Genomic DNA, 15418 nt, shown 5'->3' on the forward strand with positions numbered 1-15418 from the left:
ACTTGGCTTTCCCTCTGAGAGGGTCCAGGCGCAGGTCCCTGTTGGGCAGTAACTTGTTACACTGCACAAACAGACTGTGAACCAATCCTGAGCTGGGAAAAGGGAATGATGTGTGTGTGCTTCTGTGGTTTCCCACCCAGCTGGTGCCGTGGGTTAGTCACGTTGCTGGAGTCCTGCTCTGTGTGTGCAGCAGGGCTGTGTTCACTGGTGCCTGCCTGGCAGCCCTTTGCAGCAGTGTGGGGTATCCCAGCCCATCCCACCTGGCTTTGGGATGCCATTGCATTCTGCACCAGGGAAGCAGAGGGTGAAGGGGGCTGCTGGAAGGACAAACTGCCCAAGGCTCAGCATGGAGGGGTGCTGGGTGTTGTGCTCAGTGTGTCAGGAGGGCAGCAGTGCTCACCCACCCCCAGGGATGGTCCCACACACTCCTGCAGCCCTCAGTTGTGTCTCATTAACCTGCTGCCGTGGCTCCACCCTGCCAAACACTCCTTGTCTTGGTTTCTTGAGCCCTAATGATGGTTTACAGTGCTGCATGCTACCCAGCATGGGCAGCAGATGCTGCACTGCTCCCTGCCCTCAGCAGTGTCCTGCAATCTGCAGAGGCACTAATTACACTCTGCTAATGATGATGGGCCAAATAGAAGATATCCCCATGAACAAAAGTGGCTGCTTCAGAACTGGATCCGTGTTGAGCTCACAGCCCTTGTGAGGCTGGGTTCCCCAGTGCACCCCAGTTCCTTGCAACCTTTGTACTCTTCTTGCCACAGTGTGCTCAGCTTGCAGCTTGCACCACTCCCACCCCTATTTAAAAAAGCCTTTTTATTTTAACCTATGAATACCATTGGGAGGCAAAGATCACCCCCTTCCTGTGTGATATGAATTAATTTCTCTGTGGTGAAGGAGATGTGAAATGGTTGAGCAGAATTAATAGCCGTGGGGCACTTGCAGGAGATGAAATGAGAAACTTTGGGTCAACCTTCTGAGCGTCTTCACTTCGTTCCCAGCGGCCATCCCTCTGCTCCCTGACCCACATCCCGTGCCCTTTGGAAAGCAGCAGAGAAGAAATGAGAGAGAGACATGTCACCTCTAGAAATGCCAAGGTTCTTCCATGTGGGATTTAGAGCAGCAAAATATCTGTGTCCCAACACCATATGGCAGGCCCCAGGACCCCCATTTCTTTACTAACACTTCTCCATTTTAAGACTCATTCTCATCCCTGCTTTACTTTAAAATGCAGCTGTAATCACTAACTGACTCCAGATTGAGAGGCTGGCTTTGGAGTCGTGCAGTGTCATGGGTGAGGAGCAGTGACATTTCATTCATCATTGTGCCTTCTGGGTTTATTTTATTAGCTGCAAGTGACAGCACAGAAAAAGGAATTATCTCTGAGCTGGTTTTTTGCCTGTAACTGCCAGAGTCTCTCCAAACCCAGCTCTACTGAACCTGTGGTTTGCTGCTGGATGACAGTGCATCGGAAGATACTAGCCCACACAGAGCCATGTGTTCTGCTCCATGCTTTGTTCCGGGCATATGCACATCCATGAGGTTCTTGGCTGGGGCTGGGGTGTGTTTCTGAGGTGAGAGAAGCTGTGATGCTGCTGCTCTGCTGCTGCTGCTGTTGCTGCTGCTGTTCTTGGTCACAGCAGTGATCCCGTGCATGTGGTCCCGTGGGTCAGAGCCTGCAGTGAAGGCCCCAGTGAGCTGCTTTCCAGCTCTTGCACAAAGCTTGTTGAGTCCCTGCTGGAGGCTGAGGATGCTGTGGTTGTATTGGAAGGAGGTAGAGCCAGGAGTCAGCCTGAGCAGCAGGATTGTGCCTTGGGAGGCAGCTTTTGGAGGTTTGGGGAGCAGAGAGAGTACAGCAAGTGCCCACTACTCCCTTGAGAGAGGCATCCTCCACAGACTTAGCATATTGCTGTTTTCTGGTTTAATTTTGATCTGCATGTTACAGGGCGGGCATGTCCGTATTTAATAAACTAATACTGCATTATGGATTATCTGTAGGTTAGAAATGGTATTGCCTTCCCCTATTAACTTCCCCTGCTTGATGAGTATGTCTCCCTCCTCAACCCACCACCCTCTATCTCAGCACTAAAAATCATTCCTTGCTTGAGAAATTGGCATTTTCAGTGATTTCTGTGATGTGTTGAGTAACGTGCTCTCCTTGCTGCACTCACCCCTGCCCATGTCCAGGGGCTGCCCAGTGCCAGGGGGCTGCCCATGTTGCCTGCGGGGCTGGGTGCCCTGGGGAGGTCTGTGCCTTCAGTGCAGATAGTGGCACAGAGAAGTTATGGACCCATTAATACTTTTCCAAGCTGAAAGGGAACCTTGGCTTTGTTTCCCAAGACTCTCAGAGCTGCTCTGTGCTTCTCCACCCCACAGCTCCGAAGCCAGCCTGGCTTTGGTGGAATTGATGGCATCTTTCCCACAAGCACGTGACTATGGGTTGTGCATGGAGCCCCCACAGCCTGGGGGCTGGAGGAGCTGTTGGAACCTCTGACAGGACAGTTTGGGGTTGCTGTCTCAGCCATGGGTTGCTGCTTGCTCATGGTCACTCAGTGTGGCTGCCGAGGAGGAACAAGGTTGGGATCAGCCACTCTCCAGGTGCCAGAGTGTCCCAGGAGCAGCTGGGGCTGCTTGCACCAAGGCTTTGCACACCAGCACATCCTGGGCAAGGGCAGCAACAGCTCCTGTGCCCGAGGGGCGATGGAGGGGCAGGGGCACCCACGTGGCATTGGCTTGGGCTTCCAGCAGCCCTTTCCCACCCGGCTCTTGGAGGCATGCATGGCAGCACCTGGCTGTCCCCAGCACCCACTGACACTTTCCTTCACCCTCTCTCTGTCCTCACAGCTCGCTGCCGGAAGAGAAAAGCAAAACAGGCTCTTCCTTCGAGAGCGGCCCAAAGCCGAGCGAGAAGCCGGATGCGGAACAAGCCGAGCTGGACACGGAGCAGAAGCGGAGCCGCGCCCGGGAGCGCCGACGAGAAGGACGCTCCAAGACGTTTGACTGGGCTGAATTCCGCCCCATCCAGCAGGCCCTGGTGCAGGAGCGTGCCAACGCTGCAGACTCCTCCAGCAGCGGCTCGGCCGCCTTCCCCAGGGACGCCGGAGCCGCCGATGCCGACCCCGGGGAGCTGGAGCGGGAGCGCGCCCGGCGGCGCGAGGAGCGGCGCAAGCGCTTCGAGATGATCGATGCCGTGGACGGGGCAGGGTCAGAAGAGGCGCTGAGGATGGAGGTGGACAGGATCCTGCCTGTCCCTGGAGACATCAAACCACAGAACGTCCATGTGGAGATCGAGCAGCGCTGGCACCAGGTGGAGACCACCCCGCTGCGGGAGGAGAAGCAGATCCCCATCACGCCCCTGCACCTCGCCCACGCCGAGGAGCGGGAAGAGGGGCTGACCAAGCAGCACCTGACCACGCTGCTGGAGAAGGAGGTAAAGGGGTGTTTAGGATGCAGGCTGCCTCCCAGAATAGCCTTCAGGCCGCTGGGGTGACTGTAGGGAGCGTGATATAGGCTTAAAAATAGCTGTAAATATTCCTCCCTTATAACAGCAACTAGTAGGGGTGCTATAGGTTCCTTAGGGAGCTGGCAGGGAGCAGATCCTGAATCCATTCCACCCCTGCCAGCAGCTTTCAAGTTTCCCACAGTTGCAGAAAGGGCTGTTCTTATGGCCTGGTAATTCCTTACCCCTCCCAGCCAACACAGCCTGATTTGTGGTGGTTGCAGCCAGCCTGTCTCTGACAAAATGGGTACAAATTCCAGCTCCTAATCCTCTGTGCCTGTGCACCTATAGAGACCAGTGTCTGCATTTATGAACTGCTGTGAGCTGAGCACACAACACAAAAGTTCCCTTTTTGTGGAGCCTACATCAAATAGTCTTAAGATTTTTGGAAAAGAATGGAGGAGACTCAGCTCACTTGGAAGAGTTCTGTGCCTGGGATAACAAAGGTTGTTGTTAGCTGGGATTAAGGTGTATTAGTGGGAATGAAAGGGTAACCTTTTCTTATGGAGTAACCAGGAATATCACCGAGCTGCACTGGGCTGGGATTTGCCAGGGTCGTGCCTGGCACAAGCTGGTGCCGTTCATCCTTTGCTGCAGTGAGCTTTACGAATTACAGTATTGCATAAATAAGTTCTTTCAGAGGGGAGGGATTTTCCTGGCAAAATGAAATCCAGGTCCCAGAGCAGAGCAGAACAGCGGTGCCATCAAAAGCTCCGTTAATTCTGCTCTGTGTCCCCTCCGAGCCACTTGTTCCTTATGGCTGATCCCCTGCCCACTCCCTGGACGCTGTCTCTGTTCATGTCCCTCCAGCTGGAGCAGAAGCAGAAGGAGGCCCTGGAGCTCCTGGAGCAGAACCGGTACCTGCAGGATCAGCTGAAAGTGGCTCTGGGCCGGGAGCAGAGCGCCCGGGAGGGCTACGTGTTGCAGGTAGGAGAGCAGGGAGGAGATGGAGATCCAGATCCATCTTCCCTGTGCATGAGGGATCCCTGGTGGGCTTCCATCTGCGGTGTTCATGGGGACATCCTGGGTGACCACCACTGAGCACCCAGAGATTTGACCTCCTTGCAAATGTGGCTAATTCTGTAGCACTAGCAGAGTTATCTGCTTACGGAAACCTCTGATCTGGGATGGAATAGAAGGTAGCATTACCTGTTAGCATTCCCAAGAGAAAACAAACCAGAGCCAGACAGATGGGACTTCAGCAAAGTCCAGCTCTGATTCATCCCGTACTGTGTTTGCCTTTGCAACAGCTGTTTCCCCCTTTCTGTGGCCCAGATTCTCCCCTCAGGCAGTGGGGTGCCCAAAAGGCTTTCCAAGCATATTGTAGCCCACCAGTTGTTCCTGGCTGGGGATTTTGTGTGCCCGTTACACGGGCAAACACAGGACACTCAGATGTATTTCCCGGGCACATTCCCTGCAACCAGAGTGGGATTTGCACTGGGATGACCTGTTATCTTGGATCGCTTTGGTGGTTTCTGCTGTCACAAGATTCCTCAGCAAAGCCTTGAAATGAGTTTTGGAGGATCTGACAAAAGAAACAGGATGATCTTTGGGAAAACCTTTCCTCCCCTCGTCCAAACAAAAGCTTTTTCCAGCCTTTCCTCTGGAAACATCCATGCCCAGGGGAAGTTGTGGCACCTGCAGGGCAGCTTCTGGCTGCTCTCAGGGGTCCGTAGTCATGTTCTGTGCAGGGACAGCATTTTGACTTGCTCAAATCTACTTGACCAAACTGGCTGTGGATCAAAGTGGCCGTGCGCTGCTGCACGCTGCATGCTGCGCTCCCGCGGCAGCAAAACCCAGTGTCGATGCCAAACCTTGCATCCTTATTTCTCACAGGAAAATTTTCCCTGAAGAAGTTGCACAGGCAGTGGAGCCAGCCCAGGGAGGGGGACATCTTGCCTTCCTTGCCCATGATCTCCCAGGAGGAGTAATTAATTCATTTCTGGAGTCTCCGAGCTGACAGTGCCTGCTTGGAGGAGTTCCATTTTCACTTGGCAGAGCTGGAGGAGTAACTAAGTCCCACTTCCCTGGGGCAGAGGCGTCTGACCTCCCTTTGCCTGGAGCCTGGAAAAATCAGGGACTGGGGATAAAAGCTGGATGCTGAATCCACCATCAGATTGAAGTTGGCCACAGTGCCTCGATACGAGGAGGGGTGGTGAGGGGGACAGCCTGCAGAGAGGCTGAGCTGCAGAGAGAAGTGACCCAAACTTGGACCTGGAAGTTGGAGAAGGTTTTTGGAAAGGTTGGAGGTTTTTGCCTGCTCCAATCTAATTGTTCTGGGGATTTCCCTTGTGTTTCCTGGGAACCAGAGGGATTAAAGTCCTATTGTAGAAGGGAGTAACCCCTCCAAACCCTGCTGGGATGGAGAGAGTGGAGCCACTGAGGAAATTCTGCAGCCAAACATCGCAGCATTTTTTTGGACAACCCCTCTGAATTTCATGCCCTTCCATCCCATCATGCCTGATTTTGGGGAAGTTCCTGCATTGTCTCTTAGGAGGGCTGATAGAGAAGCCTGACTGCTTCCAAGCCCATCCCTCCTGAGCTGCCTGGGAGGCACCAGCCCCTCCTTGGCAGCCTGACCAGCCCCACAGGGATGGACCCCCAGGCGCTGCCTGTTCCGTGAGGCAGTGCTGAGCCACCCCTCCAATGCATGCACCGAAGCCTCTCTGGCCTCGTGTAACCCCTCTCTTGCTCTGAGCTTCCTCGGGATGGGGCACCCTAACCTTGATCCCTACTGGGAGAAACACCAGGAGCTCCTGTTCCTGGAAAATGGGCGGGGGACATCCCCTGCTCTGGCCACTGTGGGTGGGAGGGGGCACGTACTAACCTGTCCCAGACGGATATTCTTGCATGTTTTTGGTGTAAAGCATGAAATTTAACTTAACATAACTGAGTGTCACATCTGTGGGCTTTCCTTAATCAGCAACCAGAGTACAGCAAGGCAGGCCAAATTCCTAAGCTTAACGCTGTGCTTCTCTCACCTCTTCCTGTCTGTGTATTTTTCTTTTTTAAGATACATAATTTCTGTCGCCTTTTGCATGACGCTTTCTGTGAGTTTTCTCTTTGCATGCTCCATTGCTTTGGTTTGAATCTCACAAAGGTTGGTTTCTTTCATTTTTACATTCTCATCACACCTTTTCCTTCCCTCCATTTGTTGGGCTTTTCATTTTGTCCTTTGTTGGTTTATTTTATTTTGCAGGTAGAGAAATTAGATCCTCCCTAGCCCTAAGCTTTAGCTTAACAGCATCTCTCTGAAACCATGAGCAGCCACTCAGTCTTGTTTGGCAGGCACAGAAATGACATCTCCACCATGATGGCTGGCCCGTCGCCCCGTGTATGGGTGGGATGTGATGTCATTTGCTGTCACCTCACTTTCTGTTGTTGCTTTTGGTCGGTGGACTGTATTACCTGAACTGTGCACTTTTTGTTTCAAAAACAAATAAGCAAACTTGCTAAAAAGAAGCAGTTCCTTTCTCCTCCACCTTGTTTCATCTCCTCATCCTCATCATCCTTGGCATTTTTCTTTTGTCTGTCTGTCTCCGTTTTGCTGGTGGTGTTTCTTTTTCATTGTTTTTTTGTTCTGTTTGAGTTTGGGTTTATTTTTTTTTTCCATTTAGCCTGTTACTGTACAGCTGTTTTGATGTTGTGGTCAGTGTTTTCTGTTACTGGAAAGCAGTTGTCGCTCATTAAAAAAAATAATAAAAAAAGTTGGTCAAACAAACCAAATTGTGCCAAGAACAAATCATCCCAATTGGAGCAGTGGGTAGCAGCCAAGTCGCTGTGAGGAACTTTTCCACGGCCTGCCTGGCCAGAGGTGTGACACTCAGAAGGGAGAGCCAAGAGTGTTACTAATCTAGTATTTAATCAATTTTTTTAAGACCGAGGTGGCCGCCTCGCCATCAGGTGCCTGGCAGAGGCTTCACAAAGTCAACCAAGACCTCCAAAGCGAGCTGGAAGCCCAATGCCAGCGCCAAGAGGTGATCAATCAGCAGATTCAGTCGCTGAAGCGCAGCTACGCCGAGGCCAAGGACGTGATCCGGCACCACGAGGCCGAGATTCAGAGCCTGCAGGCGAGGCTCAGTAACGCGGCGGCCGAGCTCGCCATCAAGGAGCAGACCCTGGCCAAGCTCAAGAGCGACCTGAGGAGCGAGAAGGAGAAAGCCAAGGAGCAGCTGGAGGAGTGGCAGCACGGCGAGGCCGCGCTCAGCTCCCAGCTGAAGGCCAGCGAGCAGAAGCTGAAGAGCGCGGAGGCGCTGCTGCTGGAGAAGACGCAGGAGCTGCGGGACCTGGAGATGCAGCAGGCTCTGCAGAGGGACCACCAGAAGGAAGTGCAGCGGCTCCAGGACAGGATCGCAGACCTCAGCGGGCAGCTGAATGCCAGCGAGCAGGCGCGGGTCCTCATGGAGGAGAAGCTGCAGAAGAACTACGAGGCTTTGCTGGAGAGCTGCGAGAGGGAGAGGCAGGTTTTGATACGGAGCCTGAAGGAGGTGGAGGACAAGGCCAACGAGTATGAGAATCAGCTGCAGAACAGCGAGCAGCAAATGGAGATTCTGCAGAAGGAGAAGCTGAGCGCCAAGTTCGAAGGCAGCGAGCTTGTCCACCAGCTGGAGGAGCAGCTGGCCATGAAGGAGGCCAGCATCCAAAAACTTGCTGAGCACATCAAGGAGCTCGAAAGGGAGAGAGATCAGATCAAGTGCCGGTTCCACGAGCTCATGAATCAGGTGGCCGAGTCGGATAACGAAGTTGCAAAGCTACAAGCAAAGTTGAAAATGGAAGAGACCAACTACCACAATCTGGAGCAGTCGTTTGAGGAGGTGTCGGATCAGTTCCGGGGGGTGCAGGAGGTGCTGAAAGAGAAAGAAGAAGAGCTGAGACACGTTAAGGAAATGCACTTGAGAATTGTGGAGAAGAAAGATCAAGATCTCAGTGAGGCTTTGGTTAAAGTGGTTGCTTTAGATAGCAGTTTAGAGGAGACTAAAGTAAAGCTAAAGGCCAAGGAAGAGGCTTTAAAGAAATTAGCTAGTGTGGGCACAGGTCCATGTGCTGAGGAGGCAGAAGGCCTTGGCCCCAGTCTTGAGGTGGATGAAAATCATCCATCCCAACTGGGGCAAACTCAGGATGTCCTCCCAGCTATGACTTATGCACTGAAGGAGGAGGAGGATGAGGTTCTTGAGACCAGTCAGAGGCAAGTGGAGGAATTTGGCTCCCCATCTAAAGTTGTAGAGCTCCAGGACCAAGAGTTGGTTCAGAAAGCTTTAGCAAAGCCTGATGTAGGAATCATGGGGGCCAAGAGGCAAAGGATCCGTTTTTCAAGCATCCAGTGTCAAAAGTACATCCATCCAGACGGATCAGAGAAAAACTGGACAAGCAGTACCTCTTCAGACACAAGCCAGGACAGATCTCTGTCTGAAGAAAGCATGTCCTCAGAGCCAGCTCTGGGTTACCCCTCATCAGGGACCAGTGATTCTGAGACTTATCTCTCCATCATCCATTCCCTGGAAACCAAACTGTACATTACAGAGGAGAAGCTCAAAGATGTGACGATGAAGCTTGAAAGCCAGCACGGCCACAACCAGGAGACGCTCATCGCCCTGCACCATCAGTGGGCCAGCACGGAGTCCCAGCTGCGGGAACAGCTTCAGACCAGCTTGTCCCAAGTCAATGCTTTGATCTCACAGCTGGAGAGCGAGAGGCAGGAAAAGTTCAAGCTCATAGAAAGTCACGTCAGCGAGCTGGGAGGTTTCCAGATGAAAAACGATCAAGCGCTGACTTGCTTAGAGAAGTGCAGGGAGCAGCTAAGATCCTTGCCCAAATCAGACAAGGATAAAGAGGGTGATTTGTTCCTTGTTACTCTGTCTAGCATGGAAGCAACTTTATCAAATGCAATCCAGGCCTTGAGTGGAGCGCCAGTCCTATCAGAGTATCAGCAGAGTGAAAGCCTCACCAGGGAGAGCCCCACTCCAGAAGGAGGGGATCTGGGAGAAGAGGAGCACATCTCCAAGGAGCAACAAGCAGATGTGTTTGACACCGGCCAGCTGAGGTGGCTTTCTGAGAGGGTGGCATTTGAGGCCTCTCTCATCAACCAAATAGCAGAGTCTTTGAAAAATGCGAGCTCTGAGATAGCCCAGCTTCTGAGAGAGATCCAGGGAACGGCAGAGGTGGTTTTGTTGGAGCCAGCAAGTGTTTCTCATACAGCCAATGATTTGGCCAGCGTCCTGTCTAAAAAGCTGCTGCTGGAAGGGGAGTTTTGGAGCCAGGTGGAGGAGCTGAGAGCATATTTGAGCACTAGAGAAGGAGAAGCTGAGGGTAAAACAGAAACAAGTTTGGGCATTTCCCCATGTTTTCTCAGTGCTGTAGCAGATGCTACATTGATCAAGGCAGAACTTGGGTTTGTTGCAGAGAAAATGAGGGAATCTTTTCATCAGAGGTTAAAAGCAATTGAAGAAGAGCTCCATAATACCAAAACAGCTCTCCAGCAGCACAAATGCATGTTGGAGGAGATCATCAAAGCATACAGGACTCCTGAGTTTGACGGAGTTATGCACCAGATTTCTGAAGCACTTGAAATTCAAAAAGATGCTTCGGAAAGAATACAAATCTCTTGGGATGGGAGCCGTGTCCAAATGGTGCCATGCCAGGAATTAGCCAAGGTGGAGGAGACTGGCAGTGCCCCGGACCGTAGTAGTGAAGCTCTTGTTTCCATTCAGGAAGATCTTGCCCAGCAGCTAAAGGACAAATCCAATGTTCTGAAGGAGATATCTGTTGCCTTACTCTCTCTGCCTCCCGAGGAGGCCATGAGAGACTGTCAGAAGCTCCTGAAGATGTCCCAGAGTCTTTCCTACCATTCGTGTATGGGAGACCTGGAGCGGTATTCGTCTCTGTTAGTCCGCGATGCCATTGTACAGGCTCAGGTTTGTTACGCCGCTTGCAAAGTCCGGCTGGAGCACGAGAGGGAGATGAAGTCCTACAAGGAGTCCCTGCAGAGCATGGATGCCCTGTGCCAGGAGCGCGTGAAGACGGTGTCTCTCCTGCGCGACGAGTACGAGGAGCTGCTGAGGAAGCAGCAGGGCGAGTACAGCGAGGTGATCGCCGTGCTGGAGAGGGAGAACGCTGACCTCAAGGCAAAGGTGTCCCAGCTGGACAACCAGCGCAGGCTCCTGGAGGAGGAAGGGCACGAGCACAGCAAGAGCTTGAGCGAGCTGCAGGGGCGGTACGAGGAGGAGATCCGAAACGTCATCGAGCAGCTCAACAGGACCGAGGATGCCCTGAAGGCTGAGAGGGTGGAGGGGCTCAGCCAGCTGGACGCCGTTGTCCGCGACAAGCAGAACATGGAGCAGTATCACCTGGAGCAGATGCAAACGCTGGAGGAGAAGTTCCAGGCCAAGATCAAGGAGCTGCAGGTCATCCACGGCGAGGAGCTGCAGGCGCTGCAGGAGCACTACAGCCAGAACCTGCAGCGCCTGCAAGAGACCCTGGATGAGTACCAGAGGCAGCACCCGGAGGCGTCCCCCGCGGTGGCCCCGGGCTCTGGGGACACCTGGGTGGCCAGAGAGGGGGGTGGCGCCGGGCAGGACCCCGGCAGCGACCCCGACTCCATGCACGGCCTGAGGGAACGCATCCAGGAGCTGGAGGCCCAGATGAACGTCATGAGGGATGAGCTGGAGAACAAACATCTGGAGGGGAACGCTTCCACGTTGAGGGAAAAATACCAGAAAGACTTTGAAAACCTAAAGGTCTTGATATGTTTAACGCTTTCTGCCTTCTGCTGCTGAGCGTGTGGGAGGGCACGTGCAGTCCCAGGGTTTTCAGCCATCCCCTGAAACAGCCAGCGTGCTGAAACAAGCCCCAGGGTATTAGCCAGGCCTCTGTAAAGCATGGTGTTTCCTACTTCTCCATGCTGGGGTATTCTAAATGCATTGCTCAGGGCTTGGGAAGGTGGATTTCCAGAGGTGGTCTTTGTGTGGAGAGAGAGTTTCAAAGTAGCTCGATAACATCACACTCTCCTTCAACACGAAGACCTCAGTGTTTCTCCTGCATTTTGCTTGTGACTTCCTTTTAAAAGCATTCCTCAGCTCTGTCTTTCACAGTCTGATCAAATCTCCGGTCTGTCTCTGCTGCCTTCAAAAATGCAGGATGAAATGGAAACTTTATGCTCTCAAAATGTATGTTCCTAGGGAAAGTAGCTGCAAACAGATGCCAAATTCTGTAGCAAAGCAGAGCTCCTCTGCAGGAGGCTGCGAGGACCATGCTGGTGTTGGACACAATAATTCTGTACACGACAAAGAGTGCACAGTTACAGAACACCCAGGTGAGGTGCAGAGAAACCCACTGGCAATGAAATGCCACCGTTCAAATTGCCCCAGCAGTCAGACTGGCTGTAAAACTGGTTTGAGATCATCCAGCATCTAAAAAAAATAGTGGGTTTGTTGGTTTGCTTTTCCTAGGAGAGCATTCCCAGTTCAGAAGTGAGTTTAGGGGTGTAGAGGACTCTGGCAGCACCAGGAGAGGCTGCCTGGTTGAACAGGAAGCCAAAAGGGCAGCGATGCAGAGGCTGAGCCAGTGAGGCTCTCACAAACCAGTTGCTCTTAAGAATCAGCAAAAACGTGGGAGAGATTGCTTCCAGCCTCAAGATCCAGCACACATTTGAGCTGGGGGTAAAGTGTGGCTCAGCTCCAGCCAAAAGCTGGTTTTAGCCTGGGGAGAGCGCTAGTTTTGCTGAATCCCATTGGAGTTAAGCAGTGGTGGTCAGAAAGCCAACCAAGCATTGGAAACCTGCCCAAATAGAGGCTTGAATGTGCTTAATTCTTCTCTTAAGAACCTGATGGAGAATGTAATGTTAGTAGCACAAGCATAGCTCTTCAACTTGGAGAAGAGAAGGCTCCAGGAACACTTTGGAGCCCTTTCCAGTGCTTAGAGGGGCTCCAAGAGAGCTGGAGGGGACTTTTGACAAAGGCATGAAGTGGCCGGACAAGGGGGAATGGCCTTTAGATGAAGAAAAAGTAGATTTAGATTTAATATTAGGAAGAAATTATTCCCTGTGAGGGTGGTGAGGCCCTGGCACAGGTGGCCCCAAGAAGCTGTGGCTGTCCCATCCCTGGAAGTGTCCAAGACCAGGTTAAAGACTTGGGGCAACCTGGGGTAGTGAAAGGTGTCCCTGCTTGTGGCTGGGGGTGGAACAGGATGTACTTTAAGGTCCCTTCCACCCCAAACCATTCTGTGATTATATGAGATTCTGATTTGTACGTATGGATTTATGGCAATGCATTTACAATACATTAAATAGTGAATCTACAGCCAGACCTATGGCAGAGTATGCACCTTTTTCTTCCAAAATTCAAGGTGTTTCAAGAGTTGGACTTGATGATCCTTGCGGATGCCTTCCAACTCAGCATATTCTATGATTCTGGGTGTAAAGAAGAATCCTGCAAGGCTGCTCTGTGCCACAGCCAAGTCCAGGCAGGTTCTGGCAGTGAGTTAGGAGTCTAAAAAAAACAAATAAACAGACAATGCTGGGAAAGTGAAGAATGCCTCGGGATTAAAAACTAAATGGGAGGGAAAAAACCCACCAAAGCTAAAAATTGGGAATGAGGATTAGGTGTAGGTAACAGAGCATTAGCCAAAAAGGTGATGCTGAGGGGTGTATGTTAGTGAGGGTCAGTGGTGTTGAACTGTCATGAGCACTTTTGCCACTAGGTGAGTGAATTTGTCCCCCTAAAATTTCCCATGGCGTCCCAGAGGTGACAGTTCTCATTTTCCATGGAAAACACTGGTGTTAGTCAAGGGGAGCTCAGCTGAAATCAGGGAATAAAGCCAGCCTGTGTCATTAAGGGAAAAGCCCTGTACAGTGCTTGGCATCAGGTGTGTCCCAAGCTGCCTGATGGGGCTCAGCACCTTGTCCCCAGTGTGTGCCCCTTCTTCCCTCGTGGCTTGGGCCTGCCTGTGGCTTTGCTGGTCCTGTCCATGTCCTGCAGCCGTGTGTCCATCCAGGATCCCAATGTGCTTAGGCTGGCAGCTGAGCTGGGAACAGAAGGACCAGGCAGGAGTTCAGGACCTCACCCCTTGTGAATCCCAACTCCCCACATTGCTCCTCCTGTGTCCTGGCTCGAGTTCCTTCCTAGTAATTCAATTAGCAAGAAATTTTCCCTGCAGCATTTGTAGCAATACTTGGTTGGGAATTAAGATCCTGTTGCTGTCACGTCATCTTCCTTACACCCAGAGACTGAAAAAAAACCCAGGCATTGAAAAGAGCAGAAGGGGCACAGAAGGGTTTTTTTTTTGATCTTTTTTTGACACACATTTGCATTCCCCAACAGGGTGTGCCCCTGTGTATCCTTTTCCCTGGAGCTGTCAGGGGTCAAGCGACTGCAGGACAAGCCCTGACCTTTGCAAGGTCCATCGTGCTCCTTGGCTGGGGGAGCAGAAGATCCCTGCTGGACCTGGGGAGCTGAGCTGTGGCTCCTGGTGGGCTCCCCACCACCGTGGCACCGGCCCTGTGCTCCTGGGCCAACCCTTTCCCCTCCTCCCTTTGCAGGCAACATGTGAGAGGGGCTTTGCAGCCATGGAGGAGACGCACCAGAAGAAGATCGAGGACCTGCAGCGGCAGCACCAGCGGGAGCTGGAGAAGCTGCGGGAGGAGAAGGATCGCCTGCTGGCAGAGGAAACGGCTGCCACCATCTCAGGTGCCAGGGGAGCCCATGGTGGGGCAGCTCTGTGGTGGTGGGGACATGGGGATGGTGTTGGCTGCGTTGAGGAGCAGAGCAGGGGTGGGATGAGGGCTGGGTGGGCTGCACAGGAAGATGGGAACAGGCTTGTGAGAAAGATATTTTAGGTGGAGGTCTATCTCCTGATCATCCAGGTTTGATACCCATCTCCTGGTCTTTCTCCAGGCTTGGTACCCCTGTCTTTGGTTGTTACACATTCTGATCTGTTTTGCATTCCAACTCCGAAAGGCATTAGTCATTCCTGTGGTTAAATTATTGCCAATTCCACACTGAATTAATTCTTTAGTGCCCCAGGGAATGTTGAAACACTGGAGTTCAAGGGCTCTGCACTAGGAGTCCCACAGTCCAGGAAACAATGTGTGAAGGGGACAATCATTTGGACTCTTGAAAACCAGGATTTGCAGAATCCCCTTTGCAGCTGGGGCACAGACTGAAGGGGCCATGAAGCAGTGGGAGATTTGTTTTATTCCTTTAAAAAATGAACAAAAACTCAGAAAGCCATCAGTGGGTGGAGGGTGCTGGGTGCTAACCCTGTGTGCCCCTCGCAGCCATCGAAGCCATGAAGAACGCGCACCGGGAGGAGCTGGAGCGGGAGCTGGAGAAGTCCCAGCGCTCCCAGATCAGCAGCGTCAACGCCGACATCGAGGCCCTCCGGAGGCAGTACCTGTAAGCCCATCCCTGTCCTCTGCCACCATCTGCCAGGGAGATCGTGTCTGGGGGACCCTTCTCTGCCATTTGATTCTGGCCATGAGTTTGGGGTTGTTTCTGCATCCATCAGAGCCTCCTGGTTGCCCATAACCTTTCAGGCTCCAGGTCAATGTCCCCACATTACCCAAAATAGCTGCTTTATGGTCCCCAGAAGTAGCAGATGAGCAGCCAGTGCTGTTTTTCACACAGCTGCAGCAGCAAGGTCCTTCAGAAGGTGAGCAGGAAGCTCTGAGCTTTCCATGGCAAGGCTGTCCTCCCGTGGGAGCTGAGCAGGGCTGCCTGTCAGCTTTATCAACCTTGATACATCTATATAAGTTGGGGAGGTGTGCAAATACACCTGGTCCTGAGTGCCCACAGCAAACTTAGAATACTGGGATGGTTTGGGTTGGAAGGGACTTAAAGCTCATCTCATTCCAGCCCCTTGCCATGGAGAGGGACACCTTCCACTGTCCCAGGTTGCCCCAAGCGCCATCCAACCTGGCCTTGG

The 15418-nt window shown here is 52.4% G+C and overlaps 1 protein-coding gene across 6 annotated transcripts in view; it reads left to right on the top strand.

Moving 5' to 3' along the window:
• MPRIP (myosin phosphatase Rho interacting protein) overlaps positions 1-15418 on the top strand; it is a 76099-nt gene that overhangs the window by 49225 nt on the left and 11456 nt on the right. For 4 of the 6 annotated variants that reach the window (XM_058816367.1, XM_058816370.1, XM_058816369.1 and 1 more), the window contains exons 14-18: positions 2848-3433; positions 4313-4429; positions 7381-11235; positions 14034-14181; positions 14772-14889. In XM_058816367.1, coding sequence (XP_058672350.1) covers positions 2848-3433; positions 4313-4429; positions 7381-11235; positions 14034-14181; positions 14772-14889 — 4824 coding nt within the window. The remainder of the gene's footprint in view (positions 1-2847; positions 3434-4312; positions 4430-7380; positions 11236-14033; positions 14182-14771; positions 14890-15418) is intronic. The other 2 variants (XM_058816372.1, XM_058816371.1) reach the window with 1 other exon arrangement.

This window comes from Ammospiza caudacuta, chromosome 17, assembly GCF_027887145.1.
Source record: "Ammospiza caudacuta isolate bAmmCau1 chromosome 17, bAmmCau1.pri, whole genome shotgun sequence".
In the NCBI taxonomy this organism is placed as follows: Eukaryota; Metazoa; Chordata; class Aves; order Passeriformes; family Passerellidae; genus Ammospiza; species Ammospiza caudacuta.